At 45.6% G+C, this 20,728-nt stretch overlaps 1 protein-coding gene across 1 annotated transcript in view; it reads right to left on the reverse strand.

Annotated features, from left to right (window-relative positions):
* LOC133171338 (protocadherin-15-like) overlaps positions 1-20,728 on the reverse strand; it is a 37,927-nt gene that overhangs the window by 8,923 nt on the left and 8,276 nt on the right. Inside the window, exons 9-34 of the mRNA XM_061304621.1 lie at positions 20,527-20,635; positions 19,661-19,773; positions 19,212-19,418; positions 18,158-18,292; positions 17,855-18,004; positions 17,695-17,786; positions 17,460-17,561; positions 15,357-15,489; positions 15,220-15,299; positions 14,347-14,440; positions 12,751-12,879; positions 11,112-11,231; positions 10,851-11,036; positions 10,441-10,677; positions 10,214-10,330; positions 9,159-9,299; positions 8,965-9,077; positions 5,417-5,526; positions 5,181-5,321; positions 3,211-3,338; positions 1,421-1,651; positions 1,257-1,345; positions 762-938; positions 460-678; positions 210-218; positions 18-128 (exon numbers count right to left, since the gene is read on the reverse strand). Of these exons, the coding sequence (XP_061160605.1) occupies positions 18-128; positions 210-218; positions 460-678; positions 762-938; positions 1,257-1,345; positions 1,421-1,651; positions 3,211-3,338; positions 5,181-5,321; positions 5,417-5,526; positions 8,965-9,077; positions 9,159-9,299; positions 10,214-10,330; positions 10,441-10,677; positions 10,851-11,036; positions 11,112-11,231; positions 12,751-12,879; positions 14,347-14,440; positions 15,220-15,299; positions 15,357-15,489; positions 17,460-17,561; positions 17,695-17,786; positions 17,855-18,004; positions 18,158-18,292; positions 19,212-19,418; positions 19,661-19,773; positions 20,527-20,635 (3,473 nt within the window). The remainder of the gene's footprint in view (positions 1-17; positions 129-209; positions 219-459; positions 679-761; positions 939-1,256; positions 1,346-1,420; positions 1,652-3,210; positions 3,339-5,180; positions 5,322-5,416; positions 5,527-8,964; positions 9,078-9,158; positions 9,300-10,213; positions 10,331-10,440; positions 10,678-10,850; positions 11,037-11,111; positions 11,232-12,750; positions 12,880-14,346; positions 14,441-15,219; positions 15,300-15,356; positions 15,490-17,459; positions 17,562-17,694; positions 17,787-17,854; positions 18,005-18,157; positions 18,293-19,211; positions 19,419-19,660; positions 19,774-20,526; positions 20,636-20,728) is intronic.

Genomic DNA, 20,728 nt, shown 5'->3' on the forward strand with positions numbered 1-20,728 from the left:
GCCTTATCAACACTTACATGGCGTTGTCGCCGAGCTCCTCATATAAGTTGTTGGCAGTGCCCCCTCCGGGTTTGCTGCTCGGCAGCGCCATCTGGATTCGGGCGGTCTTGGCACACTCTTCCTGCCGTCTATAAAGAAAGAAGAAAGTTGCTAGTAAATCGCTCACTACACGAGTCCTTGAGAAAGACAGGAAAAAAAACTGTACTCACTCTTTAAATCTGCCAATGAAGAGTTCAGCGGAAAAACGATAAAGAGAACAAGAAAGAGCCATAGAGAGAAAAGAAATTAGACACGGGCATCATTTCTTGCTGTCAAGACAGAGAATTAAATGTGGCGTTCCACAGGGTTCTTTATGTGAGCCTCTACACTTTTCAGCTTTGCTTTCTTTAGACATTAAGAAATGAAGTTGAGGTGTACATATGAATTTGCTTGTCGAAGGTCAAAATAATGTGCGCGTACTGCCTGTAGGTGATGATAACCACAAGTATGGCGGGCACACAGCAGATGATGATGATGACCGCCAGGGCCAACAGCGCCCCCTCTGTGTAGCCCACAGTTTGCGCGGCCTTTTTCACGCTGGTCACCACTTCCGGGGTTCGGATTTCCAGAATGCGCCCGCCGGGGGGCATGAAGGGCTGGAACTCTTTGTTGATGTCAAGCAGTTTTCCGTCAAGAAACCTTTAGCCAAACACACGTAAACGCTCGTTAAGAAGACAAGCCAACATCAATGGAGCTTCTCAATCAGGTGGCAAAGCCCTTACTTGTGGAGCTCCTGTCTGGCCACGGCTCTATTTGTCAGCGGGTCGATAGCGTAAATCATTAGGTCGGATTTGGTGTAGTCCTCTTGTTCCAGTCCATCGCCGTGACGATGGGGACCGATGGCTTCCACGAAGACCTTCGCTCCGGGAATCTGCTCCTGCACGTAGCGCTCCAAAATACTGGCGAGGAAAAAAATAAACCTCATTGGTTAAACACAGGCGACAGCATTACGTGCCCTAGACCCACACAAATGCCCATTTCTTCAACCTCTTTAGAATCTTGACATCAAGGGTAGATCGACCACCTACTGTGCAACATTGATTCCTGTCCCTGCAAAACATCTCCTCGCAGCAGGGAAAGTGTCTTTCTATTTGTGTACAGCGCTAAAAAAGACCCAAGCTCCTCTGAGAAAGTACTTCGATATTAAATGGGTTTGGCAGTGAATGAGTTCACAACCATCGGAAACGGTCTTCAAGCTGAGGCCTTATCGCCGTTACCTGAGCAGTTTGTCTTTCTTATTGTCCACGTACGTCGGTGGGACATTTGATACGACCACTTGCATGTCCAGCTGGTTCACCACCGACACCTGCCCATGAGAAAAAAATGCAAATAGATAATGCGCGAAAAATAAACACTACGACCTTTAACCCTAACAACTCACCACTATCTCCGCTTTGCTGCTGTGCCCTCGCCCATAGTCGTCCGTGGCGACCACCTCAAACTTAAAGTAGGACCGTCGCATGTTCCGATACATGATGGCCGTTTTGACCACGCCGCTGAGCGGCTCGATGACAAAGCCGCCTTTGCTGTCTTTGCCGTCTTTGCCGGCCAAGGGGGCGTTGACGAGGCGGTACGTCATGGAGCTGTAGTTGCCCGTGTCTTTGTCCAAAGCCTGCAAGATTGTAATTAATCATCACGACCAGAATTAATTTGACGATCATCATCCAGTCGGAGTTTAATTAATTACATCGTTTGTTATTGTAGCCGCATCAAACGAATCTGGTGGGCGGTCTGAGCTGAAGGCCCCACGTCGTCGAGATGGGCACAGTACACGTTAGCGCGTAGCATGCACAGGGCAATAAGAAGTGAAATATCAAATAAAATCCAGACAGAGGTGGAGATATAATTTATCCTGTTTTCATTAAAAGTTTCCGTAGCAGAGAATGTCGTGCTCATATCCAATCAAGTTTGCCGATTAGTGGGCCACATGCCACAATTCATCAAGATTTCTCTAATTAAACTCCCTTGATTTAAAAATGAACCCTGATTTATCTGTCTTTGTCACACTCAACTTGTTACCAATGTATTTTAATATGTCGCAAAACTGGGTCACCTTGCAGAGAATTAAATGTGGGGTACCACAGGGTTCTTTTTGTGGCCCACTACAGTTCACATTGTCTTATTTAGTCCCTACAAAATTCAACTGTAATACAAATAGTGTTTTCCCCCCCTTTCTAAATCAGCTACAAAGTGGTTTCCATTTGTAAATATAAGAGCCTTCTGGGATTTATTCAACTTTTAACGCTCCAAAGGAGAGTCAAATGTTGCTAAATGTCGTGCTTCGGCTTTTGACCTGGTTACAAGGAAAAAGGACGATTTGCAAAGGTCACTCCTATTTACAGTGAGACTGCTGAGATCGACCTTCCCTTCATCTTTTGTACCACTTAGCCTTTTATTCACCGCCGTGACCGACCTCTTCCGTCTATTCATCCACTGACGACTGATGTGAGCTTTCGATACATGTGCAAAAAAAAAATGTAAAGTTGGGACTTATTTACAATGAGCCTCTCATCATTCCTCCCACTCAGAGCTGCGATCTAAGAATAAGCTCAAAGCTGCAATCTAATAGTGAAGCACATGGTTTGCTTTTCGCAGACCACGCGCAAATCTCATGCGGCTTCGGGAGCTCATTAAAACACGCCGCTGTACTTGCCCCCAAAGAGGCGGTGTCACAACCTAGTTTGCATCCCGGAAGGTATTTTAATCGGTTACTGTCGTTATTTGCTGTGATGTGAGCGTCTCCGAGACAGCTGAGCGATGTGCGCCAATTAGTTCACGAGCACAAGTCGAGATAACCTCAAAGGGAATCATGTTACTGAATATTAACTGTTTAAATAATCGTCATGCACTGGCACGACAGTGGACTCCATGTACTTGCAATTAATTTAGCCCGTGCCTTGGTGGTTTGGAGACCTGACTGGAAAAAAAAACGTATCATTAATTCATAACCAGAGAAAAGCTGAAAAATTGAAAGGAGGTCAAGTTTCATTCTGATTTAAACTCATCGGGATATAATGTAAAGAAAAAAGTGCTTTAACTACTGGCGGCTAGTTGAATAAAGAAAGAGGAGTTTCACTACTACTGTTACAATTAGAAATTGGATAGAATAATAAATATAAATATACAAAATAAATATATATATTTTTTTCCATAAATCAGTATCCTTGTTACCTGCACTTGCAAGACTGAAGTAAACGTTTTGGCATCCTCTGCTACTCCCCCGATATAAAGCGAGGTGGTGAAAACCGGCGAGTGGTCGTTCTCATCCTGGATGTCAATCACCACCGCCGCCGTGTTACCTGAAACATGCAGAGAAGCTATGAAGGAATCAGTTTGGAATGAGAAGGCTAGGCATCACAGCAAATCGACAAAAAAAAGCAATCAAACGCAAGGTGCAAGATTAAGACACTTGAAAGCCAGTCCGGTCCGGCTTTGACGTCGCGGTCGCTTGTCACCACAAAAGATAAGCCTCCATCGAGACCTGCGGCGCAACTTGACATCCGATGGCGGGAGGGAAGAAAAAAAAAAAAAGTCGCCTCTGAATTTAAAAACTTGAAATGCCTGCTAGCAAAAAAAATAAATAAATGCTGATGGCAAAATTGAAGTGGCCATGTTTACATTACAGATCTGTTAATGAACATGAACTGGGTAGGCGGTGAATGAGTTAATTAGCATCCATGAGGATCAGAAAAAAACTCATGATGTTGCTGAAATGAGCTGATAGTGAAGTTTACAGGATAACCAAAGTCAAGATTCAAAATAGCCAAGAATGGTGTCAGACCTTACAAACCAATTGCGGCTTTTCCACCCAAACAAAAACAGGAGGCGTCGCTTTAAAAATCTCTCGACTGTCGAGAACAAATTGCCGATTTAGATTCAAACCCGCACCTAAGTCGCAAAATGGGAGCACCGTGTCGTTAGCACACTATTGATTTGTTACCTGATTAAAAATCGCTGCCTGACGAGAATTGAAGAGTGGCTAATGAACACAATGATGCGGAGCTTTATTCCTGACGGAATACTTAAGAGTTAAATTGCGTAACCCGAGCCAGCGCCGTAAACACTATAATTAAAGAAGAAAGGCGAGGAGACGAACATCAATTAAGACGCGTGCAAATTGGGAGGAGTCGAGCGCCACTCTTGGGGGCAAGATAGAATGGATGGAGGACCGTAAACAAACGCTCTGGGTCATTTTGATTAGAAAGAAAAAAAGAAGGCAACCATTTTCACATAATAGAACATTGATAACGTGAAAACATTTGATGACTCCAAATCCTTTGCCACGCAGGAAAGACATGCTACACTCTGAAAATGATGAATGGAAGGATTGTTTTGAGAAAGACGTTTTCCAACTCGATCTAAGAGACAACCGCTCTGACGTCCCACAAAGACAGGTAGGTTACCGTCACGGTTCAGCTATGGTGTTAAACCCAAGGCCCGGGGGTCAGATAGGGCCGTCACATCATTTTATGTGGCCCGCATTACAATTACAAATTGTCTTCAAATGTTTTAATACCAACCTTATTTTTAAAACAGTTTTTACTAGTCTATGATTTCAAAACTAGTTAATCATCAGATTGTTGTGTATAATACGTTGCCAGTTGACTGTAAGGTAAGTCTATGCTAGGATGCAAATTTGATTTGAGATCATGTGAATTGTCAAAATGCTAATGTGCACATACCGTTTATGACAAATTGTCTTCACGTTTAAAACATACAACACATTTTATTACCGTTCTTCTCTTTAAAACCCTTTTTACTAGTCCCGCATTTCAAAACTAGTTAATCATCAGATTGTTGTGTGTATGAAGCATTGACAATTTTTTGTAAGGTAAGTCTATGATACGTTTCATTTGATTTGGGATCATGTGAATTGTCAAAATGCAAGGTTGCTAATGTGCACATACCAACTATGACTGAACAAATGATTTTTACAACCACTAACTTATCATGAGACTAACTGTCGGGTTTAATTGCTACCAAGTGTGAAAATGGCTACAAGGACACAAAATGCCAGACATGGAGATGGATGAGAAAGCTTTCATCTCACGCACGTTTCCTCATTAAAAAACAAATCGCCGGCGCGGAGTTCATTGTCACGACCGTCCTGCCTCAGAGGAGGAGAGTTTGACTTAACTCACTCTTGGAAGGAGCTCGGAGGTTCGATGAGACCACCCTCATGGAGTCTGCTTCCACCTTGAGAAGGTAGCTGGAGTTGGCCTCGTAGTCCAGCCGTTTGGCCGTGGAGATTAATCCCGTTTTGTTATTTAACGCAAACGCACCTGCAACGGGGGAAGCCGTCAGATACAAAATTTGTGAAATGATTGCTCCAAACGCCCAAGCTATACGTGGCGGTCATGCAGATCGCTTCGCTCACCTCCCTCGTTGCCCTCGACGATGGAGTACACGATGGTTTGATTGACAGCCGCCGCCAGGATGACTCCCACGGCGGTTCCGACCGCAGCTTCCTCGCTCACGGGGGCAAACCTAGGAAGAGTCGAGCGGCGGGTGCCGTTAGTGACATTAAATATGGATAGGCGTTATTCGGGGCCTTCACGTTACTCCGGAGGCCCGGTTTCAAATATCTGTCAAGTACTTCCGATGCACCCCTTTCTATTTCTTCCGATTAAAGATGATCTGCGTCGGTGAGTTTTCCAAAAAATAGACTTTGAGTATTTGAGTATATATGTTTTTATATTTTAGCAGAGGCCTGGAAATTAATAACGCAGCAAAGAATCATTTTATTTTCAGTACGCTCAGGCAAAGCATTAATTGTTCTCCGATAACGAATCCTTACGCCGACGGATAAATGTCAATGCAGAAGTTGTCTCTTCACGACGAATTAGCACGCTTTGCTAAATGTCAGCCAAAAAAAATATGAACAAGTGGCCTGCTCCAATTAAACTCAAGGTGACATTGGAAAATGAGCGTATCAAAAGTTCAACGCTCTTTGTCGGAAAATATCAACATTTAAACGGCAGTGGCTATTTGCTCTTAGGTAATCATCTGCAGAGATTTTTGTTTTGTTCGCGTTGTCCTGGCCAGATGGACCAGGCTCGCTAACTAGAGCAATCTGGCTCGATACTGATAACACGAAAATTGAAAAATGGCATCCGATAATTAAAAAAGAAGTGGCAGGTGAATTTACAGATAAGAGCCCAGCTTTGTTTTTGTCTCCATTAACTCGCGCTCAGACTGAATCCTTGAGGCACCCCTTTTGACGATAGTTTTTTTAACTCCAGTCCCGGAACTTCACAAGAAATGACTCATTGGGAAAGTTTTTAACAATACGCTCAATTGAAATGCAACCCATCCGGGAGTCGTCCGCCATTACTAGTCCCAAAGAGGCTGTCACATCCGTGTCTGGGTGCTAAAAATAGTCTTTTTGTACTCTGCCGAACTTTCCCCTCCCGCCATCTCATGCCTCTCTCCACGTCTTCATTTCAGTCAGCGACTCTTTCTTTCCTCTCGCCTTTTCTGTCAGGGAAGTCGGCACCTCGACGTTTGTCTTCCGCCTCGCCGCCGCCTCGCCCTTGACGGCAGCCACGGCTTGTAATTGCCAAACGCGACTATCAAACAAATGGCTCTCAACCTGAATGGAAGCCCGCTTGAAATACGCAGCGGGCTTAAGAGGGGCTCAAAGTTTCGGGGGAAAAAAAGAGCTGAGTCAGCAGAAGTATCTTCACGTGTTGATAAATGACCTCTTTGAGTGCTATGATAACAATTTGACGGAAAGTTCTTTCATCGAAAGCTCTTTGTCTCCACGGTCCACTTCATCAATCCTTGTCAGCTTTCATTATCCTTTGTCCCCAAATTTTTCCGAGGCACTCGACAGCCGATTCACTTCTCGGCGGTCATATCGCAATCAGGCTTCTTGTCGTGTTCTCACCGCAATCAACAACATAAACCGCCCAAAGATCCCGACCGCTTTCATCCGGCGTGCAAAGCTGTGGTGGGAGTGAGCGGGGCTGGGGTCATAGGTCACAATCTGTGGGGGGGGGGGGGGGTGCCCTTGAAACAGGAGAACAGAAAAATCTTGTGTACTGACATTTCGGATTTGATGGCAGGGTTTCAATCACGACGTAGCCTTTAAATTCCCAAAAAGACATTTTCTATTTGTTGTGTTCCATGTCGCTCCCGCGTGACCTCGGACCGCATCTGCCTTTTCCAAAAGCTCCGTTTTGATTGAAATTCCAAAGCTCAACGGGGCCCGGGCGGCTGTACCCAAGAATTTGAGAATCAAAGCCAGCCAGGCATTTAGTGTCTGCCCGGTGGGCAATTTCTCTTTACCTTGTGCCCACTTGAGCCTGACACATTTTTTTTTTTCCTCCTCCACGATCTCTTTCAAGCTTCAACACTATTCAACACTCGAAGATTCTGTCTTGAACGTTCTTTAAGTGTACGCCCAGCTTTGGCGAGAACCGCAGTTTCTTGTTTGTGTTTGAAAGCAGTCACAGGGAAAAAAAAAAACATCTAAATGAGATCACTGGGTCATGAAAGAGTGAGATTGTTATCCAACTTAACAATTCTTCCTTAATTAGTCGAATCAGATAGAAGGGATTACTTGTAGATCCCGCTTAGGCGTGTGTGTGTGTGTGTGTGTGTGTGTTTGCAGCAAGCATTCTATTAGTTCCAAGAGCGAGATTAAGGATTGCGCCCGTGCAGTCGCAATGAATTAACAGCGGATCAATTTGCCACAAGTAATAGATGCATCGCTCAACGTCCAAGCGACAGCCGGGCTGAGAGAACAAAACTCTCCGCTCCACGATTCCTGAACAGAATCGGCGCAATTCTCCGATGGTCGCGTGTGATCCCGCCACTTCACGCTATGAATGGCAAAGCTTTTGATTTTTTTGGAGGTGATTGGGTTCACAAAGCTTGCAACCGGGTGATAATTAGATCCATTAAGCTCGGAACAAGCTGCGGGGCATTGTGACAGCACGGGCGCCAAACCTGCTTTTGCACACACGCAAAGCAACACGAAAATTGACACACGGAAGCTCGGCGTTGTTTGAAATAATCTTTCGGCGGGCAATATTTTCCTTCTGTTCACTTAATCCCCCCTCGCTGCTAATTGCCAGTGGGCGCCGTTAACTATTCATGTGCGTGCGATGTGGACTGCATACTGAGGGTGCAGGTGCAAAGAGGCCATTGAATGAGAGCCCAGAGCCCTGTTTTGGATAAAAGTAGTTCTTTGGCACATTAGCAAATCCCAAATTTTTTGAAGGGGGCGGGTAGTTATTTGGGGGTGTTTGCGATTGGCGGTAGGGGATTCATTCATGGTTTCCATTTGAGCACCAGTTCCCACGTTAGCATAGCATTAGCATAGCACATCCATCAATCGACTCGAACCGGAGAGCGCCACCGCCGAGCGCTTGCAATTCTTCACGGGAGAAACAAGAGATGATACATTGCTGCCGCACAAGCGCTCTCCCATCCATTGCCATTCTCCCGTTCGGTATACAAATCAATATTACGTATTCGGCCTCGCCCGTGGCTCTCCGACTGCCGCGAGGAAGCATCAAAATTCATTAGGCTGCATTAGTAAGCCTTTAAAACCACGATGGTGCAACGGTAAGCCTCTGTTCAATAATCATGTCGATAATTAATTCAAAATGCGTTAGCGGTCACACGCATTGATTAGGAAACGAAATGAATCATTCAATAAATAAAGGGATTACACACGCGGCCGCACATGATATTAGCTGTTTGATATTCATGACGTTTGAAATGACTACCTGCCGTTGCTCCCTTTGGAGAACACCTCTCAGCATTTTCCTTAGATTAGATAAGAGCTTCACGTGAGAAGCACAATGTATTGATGGCGGCATTGGATAACACAGGAAATCATTTGTGCTGGTTATTTTAGGTGTATTCGCACTGTCCACCACTAGATGGCGGAGATTGTAAACAACTAGTCCGTACCTGTATTCCTCCTGAGTAAAGATGGGAATGATGGAGGGCTGAAGGACGGTGATCTCCACCAGCGTGGTGTTTTCTTTAACCGGCTCGCCGTCATCGTAGGCTACCACAACCAGCTGGGAACAAAAATATTTTTTACATTAGAATGATTTTCTGGGTAATTATTCTTGACAAAATCGTTTGATGCGTCTACTCACACTGAATTTAAGGTTGGGTTCCTCATTGAGGTTGACTCTCGTGACAACGTTTCCGGTGAGTTCCTCCACCTCGAATATACTGGCCGAGTAGGAATAAGCCTTGTCATCCACTTTATAGCGCACCAGACCAGCTGGCGTTCCCTGCGGAGACCAGAAACGCCGCTTAAGAAAGAAACCGGCAGCAAGGGTTTTTTTTTTATGCCTTGTTGGCTAAATTGAAAATGCAAAGAATTAATCAGGATGTAATCACACCATTAGATTCTCGGCCGTGAACGGAAACACAAAATAGAGTCATGTATTAGAGGGATTAAATTTACTCGAATAAAAGACTCTCGGCCTTCTGGGAAAAAATCAGGTCGCTTGTATCTCAAGGCGTCGTCCGTCGGTAAAAAAAAATTGAATCAAGTATTCAAATGTCATCAGATTGCAAGGTTGAAAATGTCTCCCTAAGCAAAGCGTACGCTTTTTAACAACCACCTTGATTTTTTATTGCCAGGCGACCAAGTGAGCGAGTCCCCCAGCTCCCGCTGCCGACTCAGCACAAACGGAAAAGTAAATTGAAGAACTAGATAGAGGATATAAATGACATAAACGCCTACTTGTATATGTATCCGCCAGCGGTAAGGGTGCCGTTGACTTCGTCTGAGCACGGGGGCGCGCCGCTTTATTGCGTCTAGCCGCCGACAAAATATTCTTTCTTTCTTTTCCTCAGAGGGAAGAGAAGCCTGAATTGATGGAGCTCGTCGTGTAGCTTGACAGCAGTAGTGTGACTCAAAAGGAAGATTGCGCTTTCAAACGGCCAGTGTTGACATCCACGCTATGATTTTTTTTGGTTCATGATCATTTTCTTCCTACCCCCATTTGCATTCTTTTGCAATAATGCCCTGGATCTTACACAATACTGCCATGTCCTTGGTCATTCATATTTATCATAAGAGATTTTTGACAGGATTCAAGAGCAAATTATTCTGTCACTTCCTTCTAATCAGCTGGCTTTAAATCAAATGTGATGTGACTCAGCAGATGCTTTTGAAGGTCGCTTTTCAGACGCTTACCGCGGGGTCGGAATCGTTGGCCATCACCGTGGTTACGATGGTCCCCTTGACGGCGTTGGGGGCGACCATGCCGCGGTACATTGGCTGGCTAAAGACTGGAGCAAAGTCATTCACGTCCTGCGGCGAAATGAACAGCATTAGCGCCGAGTCAGCTTTACGACTTTTGAAAGAACGGGGTTTCGCTAGAAGAACTAAGAAAGGGTCAGTCAAGATGCGCACAAACGCACCGTGATGGTGACGGTAACGGAGGCCAAGCCCGGAGGCATGGTCCCCTCGGTGTCCAAGGCCTCCACGGTGAACGTGTAAGAAGAACTGGAAGGGCTCAAGGCTTCAAAGTCCAGAACTTTCTGCACAAATAACTCTCCCGTGATTGGGTCAAGGCGAAAAAGCCGAAGAATCTCCTCGCTGGAACCGTCGGTTCTGATGCGATAGGTTAGGTTGGAGCGCAGATCGGCGTCGATGGCCTAAGCGAATCAGAGAAATACAAGTGAGACCTTATCGAGTCTAGAGAGTATCGAGACCTTTGGTTCCGGGACATAGGCCGTGAAAAGCGGTCCTGAGACCAAGACCGATCTGGAACTACAACTATAGATTAGAAATTGACGGGTTCTACCAATTGTGAGCACAGTCCACTTACGTGCAGCTTAAGAACCAAAGTATCTTTGGGGCTGTTCTCCGGCAGCTCCACGTTGTACGTTTGTTGGCCAAACACGGGGCTGTTGTCGTCCACATCCAGGACCGTGACCGACAGCGTTTGTCTAGACCGCCGCGGGTCCACGGCGCCGTCCCAGGCCTCCACGATGAGAAAGTAGTGAGCCTTTACCTTAGATGGGAGAGTTGGAAATGTCACTCGCTGGTATTTTATATTGCGGGTGATGGAATTGAACATGAATGGTACCTCTCTGTCCAACGGCAGCACGGTCTTGATGGCTCCCGTGGCATTGATGGAGAAAAGCTTTTGATGGTTGACCAGTCGGTAGTGAACCTGACCGCTTGCCCCCAGATCTGGATCGGTGGCCTAATGTAAACACACAAATCCAGATCTGAACCAGACTCAGGATTGAACATGATTTCAAATGAATCCGGACATGGATCGGTAGCCTAATGTAAACAAACAAATCCAGATCTGATCCAGACTCAGGATTTACAATGATTTAAATGAACTTCAACGCTCAAAATGTCCTCCATATTGATTCATATAAAAGACAGGCAGCCCACATTTTTCTCTTTCAACTCAGACAAAAGAAATATGGACGTGTCTTTTTTTTCCGCCCCTACTACTGACGCACTTCATTACCAGTGGCCATTGTTCAAACATCAAACGTCGACAGTTAATGAGACGGCGGTTTCAATTTCCGTCTTACTTGGTTTATTCACGCAAACGGTCTCCTCTGCCGATAAGTGCCGCAGCAACCGTGTCGGCCAAACGCGACCAGGTGACAAATTGGGACTTTCCTTTCACGCCGTGTAATGAGGGCTCACCTTGTGCCATGATTGTTCTTCTGATTTTCAAACAAACGCAACAAATGTTCATAAGAGTCTAAAAGCAACTTTGTCCAAGTTGAAACTTTTACCGATAATTCAGTCTCGCGACTGCCGGTACTAAACTCCAAGGCCGAGCGGGGAAACGGCGACGAGAAAATGATATACAGACGCTTATGCCGCGCAGTAAAGAATTTTTAAAGGGACAGATGTCCCATCTGTTATGTGGAAGCGTCGCCATCGATAAAACCATCGCCTGCGGTGCGGCGTTAAAGCCGTTTAAGATCCGAGACGCGACGCCGCCTGGCTCGCTCACGGCGTCGTCTGCGAGCGTAATGACATCGTCACGCGCTTAAAGGCCACAAACACAAACGGACTCAGAGTTGTTGACAAGAAAACCATTGCTGTCTTAATCAACACACGGTTGATGTTCTCTCTTTTCGATTTTGCCCTCACTCTTGGTGATCTCGGCGGTTGGTATCGGCAACCTCCGCGAGTACCGATCCGTTCAAATAAGGCTGGTATCGATTCGCCCCATTTTTTGCACTGATGGTTTTGGTAATTGCGGCAGGATTAAGGTAGTCACTAAGTTGCGTAAGTCTCCGCCAAGGCACCAAACACATCATTGCAAAATTACCCGTTGCCATGCAATAATTTCCTTGAAATGGGAATCATTTCTGTGATTTTCTTTCTCAATTTGCTCTCCCTATTTCTCGCCACCAAGGTCAGGTCCATTCATTCTTCCGGAAAATATGTTTAATAACTCCAGGTGGCGACCGCGGTTTGGATCCAGGCCCGCAATCGCGGCGCTCTGCCGACGATCAGCATCTGTTTAGTATTGGAGAATTTCCCAAGATGGAGAATTCAGCAGGGGAATATTTGGCAAAGATTGGAATCGAATGAAAGGTCAAAAGGTTATGCTCATCATTGTTGCACGGTACCTCTCGGTTAGTATGAGGACCGATCGTTTCCAAATCTCACGCTCATAAAAAGCTTAAAACTCATTGTGATCCAAATGTGTGTCTGTGTGTGTGTGTGTGTGAGGTAATTCCTACCTTGACCTGTCCGACAAATGCGTGACCCAGCTTTTCCGCGACAGTGAGGTTCACCGGCAACGACGGATCGAACAACGGATCGTTGTCGTTAACGTCCGTCACCGCCACGTTCACCGTCGCCGTGGACGTCTACACACAAATCAAGAAGCAGCGATTAGAAAAGTATTTCATATCGTTATAGTAAAGAGTAGAGATGCACCGATCCGATATCTGGATCGGATATCGGTCCCGATATCAACAAAATAGATGGATCGGGTATCGGAAAATACAACCGATCTGTGAGCCGATACTTTCCTTAATCTATTGGGACGCGGGCTACGTCATACGTCAGCAGCACGTGTGCCGCATGCCACGAGAGTTTTCTAAACAAACGCAAACATGGAGCGAACGTTCGCTTCTCTTCCCCGGGTTGCTAAGCGGACGTCAAACCATGCGCGTTCGCTTCTCTTCGGGTTGCTAATGGGACGTCAAAGGCTGCGCGTTCGCTTCTCTCCCGAATGGGGGGGGCTAATCGGATGTGAAACGCTGCGTGTTCGCTTCTCTTCCGGGGGGGTGTTAATGGGACGTCAAACGCTTTGTGTGGCGGGCTCCATCTAGTGTGGAAACTGAGAAGCTGAGCTCAAGCTTCTTGTGCGGGCCATATTCAATTATGTTTTCAGAATTTGCTGCGGGCCAATAAAAACTGGACCGTTAGTTTGGACACCCCTAATTTAGAGCAAAGAACTGTGTAGTCTGCCTGATGCCATTGCCTTTGGTCTTTTCTGTTCCACATGTAGAGTTATGTAGCTTGTTAAGTTTGAACTGGACTGCCCCTACACCTGTCTATGGACCCCGTGGAGGCTATTTTGTGTGTTTTGGGGTGTTCTCTTGTATTGAGGGGTGCTGGTTGGCCGCTGTTACTTTTTTTCCTTTGTCTTTTAGCTTTGTTTTGCTTTGATGGCTTTTATCTTGAGCACTTTCTGCCTTTCTTTGTGGCACCGTTGTGTGGCAGCCTTATGAGAGCCTATTGAGTTGCGCTCATGCCATCTGTGTGTCTTTTGTATACCCACTCTGTGGTATGAATACGGCTGGGGCCTGAATTTCCCCACCCCTGGGGATCAATAAATATACAATCAATCAATCAATCAATCAAGTCAACCATAATATCGGATCGGTATCGGGTATCGACCGATACGCAAAGCCACGGCATCGGTATCGGTATCGGAACTGAAAAAGTCGGATCGGTGCATCTCTAGTAAAGAGTCCTTTAAGGAACGACATCGTGTCCGTATGCTACTGTAGTACCAGATGATTTATTTGGGTCGGCGTTCGCAACCTGTGCAACCGGTGGCAGCGTGATGGATTCACTGGCCAAATAGCCAATTAGCCACCTTGTAGTCCGACACTCTCCATTCAATGCTACACCCAATAAGTGTGTGTGTGTGTGTGTTTTATGTGCACATCTACGTAAAGGCAAGCCAAGGCCTTCTCGAGCCGTGCTGATTAATGGCCTATGCTACGTAAGCTAACATCCAACTTTCTCTCCGCCGCTGCCGCTCGTATTTTTCCCCAACGTTAAAATGGGGACGCTTAAGGTTGGAGTTGATTTCTTCTTACCCCGTCGGGTCGCTCGTCCGAGGCCGTGACCACCAGAGTGTACTCGTCCAGAGTCTCCCTGTCCAGAGGTTTGTCCAAGACCAAATACCCAGAACTGGATAAGAGTTCAAATGGAACATTTTAGATTTTTTTGAATTGTCAACATGTCAAGCATTGGTTGGTTATAGACGTCAAAGATATTATCTGGGTTGGCAGTGAATGAGTTAATGACGAGATGATGAGCTGCAGGGCGTCACGTCGTTGACATGAACGTGCGAGTCAGCACACCTTTGTAGTAGCGTTGCAATAATAAAGCTCAGCAAGAGCACTTTGACAAAACCCGTCCGATATTCCTCCAACGTGGAGATGAAAGCTCCTTAAAGTGCTTGTTTCAGGATTTTCTTTTTTTTTTTTGCTGAATACATTTGCTTACATTGTGATATCAAATCCTTAATTCCAGCGTCTTAGCTTCCTGGCTGCTGTTCACCATTTAGGTCCATCATTTTTATTTATTTTTTTTACTCCACATGTCACTTCATATTTGCATCTGCACGTTTCATTTTCTGAATATAATTCCCCGGGTCCCCGGAAGAAATGTAAATAGAGGTTCCCTGGTGGTGCCAATGCATTTTTGATGACGTATAAATGAATAAATCGAGCAAGGCGCCTTTGATAAATCGTGTCTGAAGTTCCCAATTCTCTGAACGTGGCAATATTTGTCTCCGGGATCTTTTGGAGCTATTATTGTCTCTCCGGTGGTGCTTAGTAATTTTCACTGTTGTGTGACTATGCATGCAAGTACAGCAGTCTGAGAAAGTTGCCCAACCAAAATATTAGAAACACTACTCGGATCATCTTTGATTGCTTATCTCAGTTTAGTGTGTTGACACTTACTCGCGCTCCAGTAAAAACTGTCCATGGTGATCCCCACGGTTGATCCTGTAGACGATGGCGTCTCCCTCCCGATCGACGGCCTAAAATCACGATTGTCAATCGATCAGCTCTATTTTATGATGTCAAAAAATGTCGACCTGGAGGTTGAGCAACGTGGCCCCCGTCCGCATGGCCTCACTAATCTCCAGGCTGTAGCTCTGCCGGGGGAAGCGAGGAGGACTCTGGTTGTTGGGCGGCAAAACCTCAATGTAGACCGTCGTAATGGACGACCTAGAGAAGAAGAAGGTTTCCGTTGCACTTAAATCATTTGAATGGATCAATCGGTCAACGACAGAAACTTTTGAGCCTGGCTTTTTTTGCTGAGCACGGGTTTCATGTCAAGAAAGCTTTTGTTTCCATCTTCCTTCATTTGGGTAAAAGCCCCGCGAAGGAAACAATGCTCTTCATTATGCAGCATGCGGACGACCTTTAGGAATGCGGCTTCAGCGTGGAGATAAATGCGTATGCATTGATTCAAGTCCATTTATAATCGGCCTAGTTCAACTAATGAGGCTAATCAGCCCATTTGTTTCGTTGACAGCAAAGTGCCTTGAAAACTACCAAGACACCATATTTAGACAAAGACTGAATATCATCTAAAGAACTTTCAGAGGCATACCGAGATCCTTCAAGTCAACCACGGCTTTAAATTCCTTCCAATGTCACCTGGCTTACCCCCCGGGCAGTCCTATCCCAAAGTGTAATCGAGGCTCTGAGCTAATTTGACACAAGGTCACTTCACGAAGCGCTAACTAGTCACCGCTAACCTAACCTCTTCTTGCACTCCGCTTTGGTGGCTTCCTCACTGATGATTTCATTCCAATGACTGTTACCATAGAGACAGACTATTTACAGCAGGGGGTCTCCGCCAAGTTTCTCGATTTCTCAGCGTGGCCGTGGGCCAAAGTGGAAGCCAAAAGGTGGGCGCGTAGAACTTCAGATAAATCTAGTATCATGACCTTGTGTGCTTTACGTCAGGTAAAGTTCTTGAGTTTCTTTGGCTTGGCTCACGGACTCGCCAGATCGGGTTGGGCAGTCGCAACCAATTTTCGGGGCTTGACCCGTAACCAATCAGCTCACTGGAGATAGATATCGATTTGTCGCGTGGCTTATGTTTCCACAGATAAACGGGGAGGGTCCGCCGTTATTGATTAGGGGGGGAGGGCCACACAGATGAGAACTAACAGAAATCATTGGCAGGATCCAACCTCTGCCATCTGGCCACATAAAAAATACATTCGGCGCTCTCGAGAACAAATAACATGTTGTACGCGGAATGCGTCGGCAAACAAGCGGTGCGGTTGATTTTGCTCGTGGCGGTGCGTCTGCATCAGATGATACGCTACGAGACCACGACGCAGACAGAACAAGGAAAAAGAAGGTCAGCGGCGCTTCAAACAATGTTAGCGAGACGTGACGGCGGTTTGTACGAGTCGCCGACAAATCAAAAAGCTGAGGAATGAAATTCTCCGCGGCTGCGACTCGAGTGAGTGAGGATTCGCAGGTATGCAGGCTTGGGGTGTATCTTTGAATTCAGACAATATCGATGACCCGCCGGGGGAAATTCAATCAATTTCCATCCTCAACGGCGGCAATTCAAGACTCAGGAATGAAAGTCTTTGGCGAGTTCCCCGAGGGCCAAACTAAATTAATAAAAAATATTATATTATATTATATTATATTATATTATATTATATTATATTATATTATATTATATTATATTATATTATATTATATTATATTATATTATATTATATTATATTATATTATATTATATTATATTATATTATATTATATTATATTATATTATATTATATTATTATTCAGAAAATTTGCACTTTAATTTTCTTTTTTAACCAGCTCCTCAGATGTTTTTGAAGTGATAGTGATGGGTCACTTTTTTTTTCCCCCACTAAGCATTTCCTCTGCAACCTTACAAGTAGTGTGTGTCCCTCTCATTACCGTTGGTTCCGCTTCCGTTTCATTTCTCTTCCTTCACACTCACACGCTAGCCATTTTCATCCGGGAGTCCCAAATTCTTTTCTCGCCATTTCCCAACACACATCTATAATTCATGACATCTCAGTGAAAAGGAAATAGGTTCCGCTGGAAAAGCAGGAAGCTTGAGCTACAAAGTGTGGCGCGAGAGAAACAAAAAAGGTGTGCTGGAATGATAAGCAGATGGACAAAATGCTTTTCACCTTCTGTGAGGTTCTGCTCCATTGTCCGTGGCTTCCACAGTCAAGGCGTAGCTTCGACCCACCGATAGCCCCACGCTTGGCGCTACGGTGATGATGCCAGTGCTGGAGGAAAAAAAAAATTCAGGTTAAGGCCAGATACTGATTATTAATAACTTATATTTAGAGCGCTATTTGTTTATAGTAAAAAAAAAAAATATTGCCGCAAACTGTGCATGTGTGTCCTTGCTAGTTTTACCTATTGCCAATAAGGAATTGCCCCTGGTCCCCAGCTAGAATTCGATAGGTGACCTGTCCGTTGGGACCGTCGTCCTCATCGACTGCTGACAGCTGCAATAAAAAAAAAACCACATTGATTACATCAAGCAAATCGTACTCAATGAAAAGCCCCGACGTACCTGCAGCACAGTTTCACCGGGCATCATATCGGTGTACAGGTAGACGCTGTAGGACACGTTAGCAAACGTCGGAGTGTTGTCGTTTGCGTCCAGCACGGTTATCGTCACGGCGACCGGAGCGCTCTGCTGGACGCCGTCCGATGCTTGCAGCTATAGAAGCAAACACAACAGCTCCATGAATATGTAATGTCAGGACCATGGTGGCTACAACAAAAGAATCAAGCATTGCCTTTCCAAGGCAGGAATTCGACCAATTAACAGATATCGGTTACTTGGTATCGTCATCGACAATCCGATACTCACCGTGAAGGTGTAGGAATCTCGTGCCTCTCGATCCAACGGCTGCACCAAGGTCAAATATCTGGTGATGCCTCCTGTCGACACGGCGAATATGTCGGAGTAGCTGTCCAATCCTAGCTGCAGATGAGGGTCTCTGCTCTGGTAGACGTAGACGAGGCCAGAATTAAAAACGACTCAAACGTGGTGATGAACGAGCAGATACCGACGACGTCGATGTCGCGCAGATTGGATTCTTGATGAAATAGTGCCGAGACGTGCGTAATCAAGGGTGTACTTATTCTTGTTATGAAATGGTTACACTGTATTATTATATGGCCCATGTGATTATTAATGAAACTAGAAATCATTGTAATATGGAAATAAGAGCGTGTGTGGGCGGGCGGGCGAGGAGGGAAAAAAAAAACCCGATTGTACTTTCTCGCATGAAATAGCTGCGAGCAAAGAAATGATAAGACATTCTTAACGTGAAAATTCTCCAAAGACTTCATCAATGTGCTCGCGTGTGCACGCCAGGGCTCTCGTTCCAGATAAGACTCGCCAGAGGTGTGCATGTGTGACAATTTTATCCATGTAGCCGCTCCCAATATTGACTCATAAATAAGGCAACGCGCATAAAAGCCATGGCCGTTATCATCATTGTTGCTCCTTAACGCCGGAGGAAAGCCACCGCTAAGCAATATTTAAAACAAGTCGACATATCACGGGCCGAAAGCGTTCATAAATAGATGATGTGCACAAAGAGCCACATCTTGAGTTTAAGCAGAACCGTAGTGGCATAACGCTTTCTGGAAATGTCAAAGAATGACAATATTTTCAAGGTAAAGCAGCTTTCAGTCAATAAAATCAAACTGCAGCACTCAAGGGAAGAAGCCCAAACGGTATCGAGGCGTCCGATTGGCCGTGACTTGCAAAAAGTAAAACGCTTTCAGCAAATGCTGCTTCATTGCAAACTCAGTTTCCGTGATTGAGGCACTCATTTCATTAGTTCTTTGTTTGTCAACACCCACGCAAAAAAGAATAAGAAGTTGAAGCGGTTTGACCTTTCGCTTGGGCTCACCTCCTCCACGTCGTTATCCAGAGCCACAACGGCTAACGGGTCGGAGAGGCCCGGGTCCACGGCCACGGTGGTTCCCACCGGCGCGCCTTCCGCCACGTAGCCTCGGTAGCTGCTTTCCAAAAAGTACGGCGCCTGGTTGTTCTCATCCAGCACCTCAATCTGGAGGCTGGCGAAAGCCGGCAGCGGGTGGCCGTTATCCTGCTCCGCCTGCCATCACAAAAGCGCTTTGTTTTTTAATCCCGGTTGTGGATCAATGTTAGCGTATTATTTTCAGCCTCACGTTATTTTTGGCAGTTAGTGTTACGCCCACAATTGGAATGACAACAAACAGATTTTATTCTGGGGCGTTGAGATCTCGCCCTGAATATTTTCTGAATCGTACAACCCGCGACCCTTTTATAGATTCCGTAAACCTCCGGAGGCCGGCGAGCTGGAATTCGCTCGCTCACCTTCACCACCAGATCGAATTTGCGATGCACTTCTCTGTCAACGGGCTTGAGCAGCAAGAGCTCGGCCGTGGTTCTGTTCAAGATGAAATATTCTGCGTAGGACTCTGGTTTGCCTGGCAGAGGAGGAAAATAAAAATACAGTTTATACCAAAGTGGAACTGGGGAGGAAAAAAATATCAGTAATTGGTTTAGAAATCAATAATGGTGGGAGACTTGGTGCAGAGCATTAGAGCGAGCGAGCGAGCGAGGGGGGGGCTTAATGCGGCTCTCCACAGGTGAGCTCGCCACATTCTTAAAACATATGCGCTACTTTAAATAACCGCATTGCTCTGCAGGGAAATCAAGCGGCGGCCAAAACGGCGCAATCGCATCCGTCCAGACACCTGCGTCTTGTATTTATTTGAGCGGCTTCGGATTAAAGGGGTGCTGCCCTCTGAGAATGTTGTCAACGGTTTCACCCATCCAGAATTGAGGGACAGTCTCTTCACCAAATGTTGACGGGAAAGCTGCTCACTGCTAATAATAAGGCAGCATCAATTCATTCACTCCAAAACAAAATGGCGGCGTAGCCACGAGGACTTTCTTTTTTTTTCTTTCTTCCCCCCACCGATGTTATATTTGTGACTCCGGTAATCCCGCCTCAGACGGGGATTAGTTTCGGTTTGGGGAGTGTCGGAAATGCAATCACGTCCGTGTCAGGCATGTCAGTCCATTTAGCCAGACTTGCAGTACAGAAAATAAACTTTTGTTGTGGTTCAGACGTTTGCTGCTGAACTGCGGAGTGTGGAGTATTTGTCTTAGTGGAGGTAGTACTTGATTCTTGAAGTCACGTTTTATTGGTTTATTTTGTATTTTTTGTAACCCACCAATGAGGATGGAGTAGAGAATTCCCGGCCTCTCCGACGGAGGTTGGATATTCCTGTCTTGGTCCACGGCCTGAATGGGCGGAGTCACATTGAGCGGGTTCATCTTATTCTACAGGGACACAAAAACAGTATTGCGTTAAAAAAAATGGATATTTTGGCGGTCTGTCTTTTCTCCTGATGAAAAAGCATATGAGGTAAAATA

Source organism: Syngnathus typhle, linkage group LG18, assembly GCF_033458585.1.
Source record: "Syngnathus typhle isolate RoL2023-S1 ecotype Sweden linkage group LG18, RoL_Styp_1.0, whole genome shotgun sequence".
NCBI lineage: Eukaryota > Metazoa > Chordata > Actinopteri > Syngnathiformes > Syngnathidae > Syngnathus > Syngnathus typhle.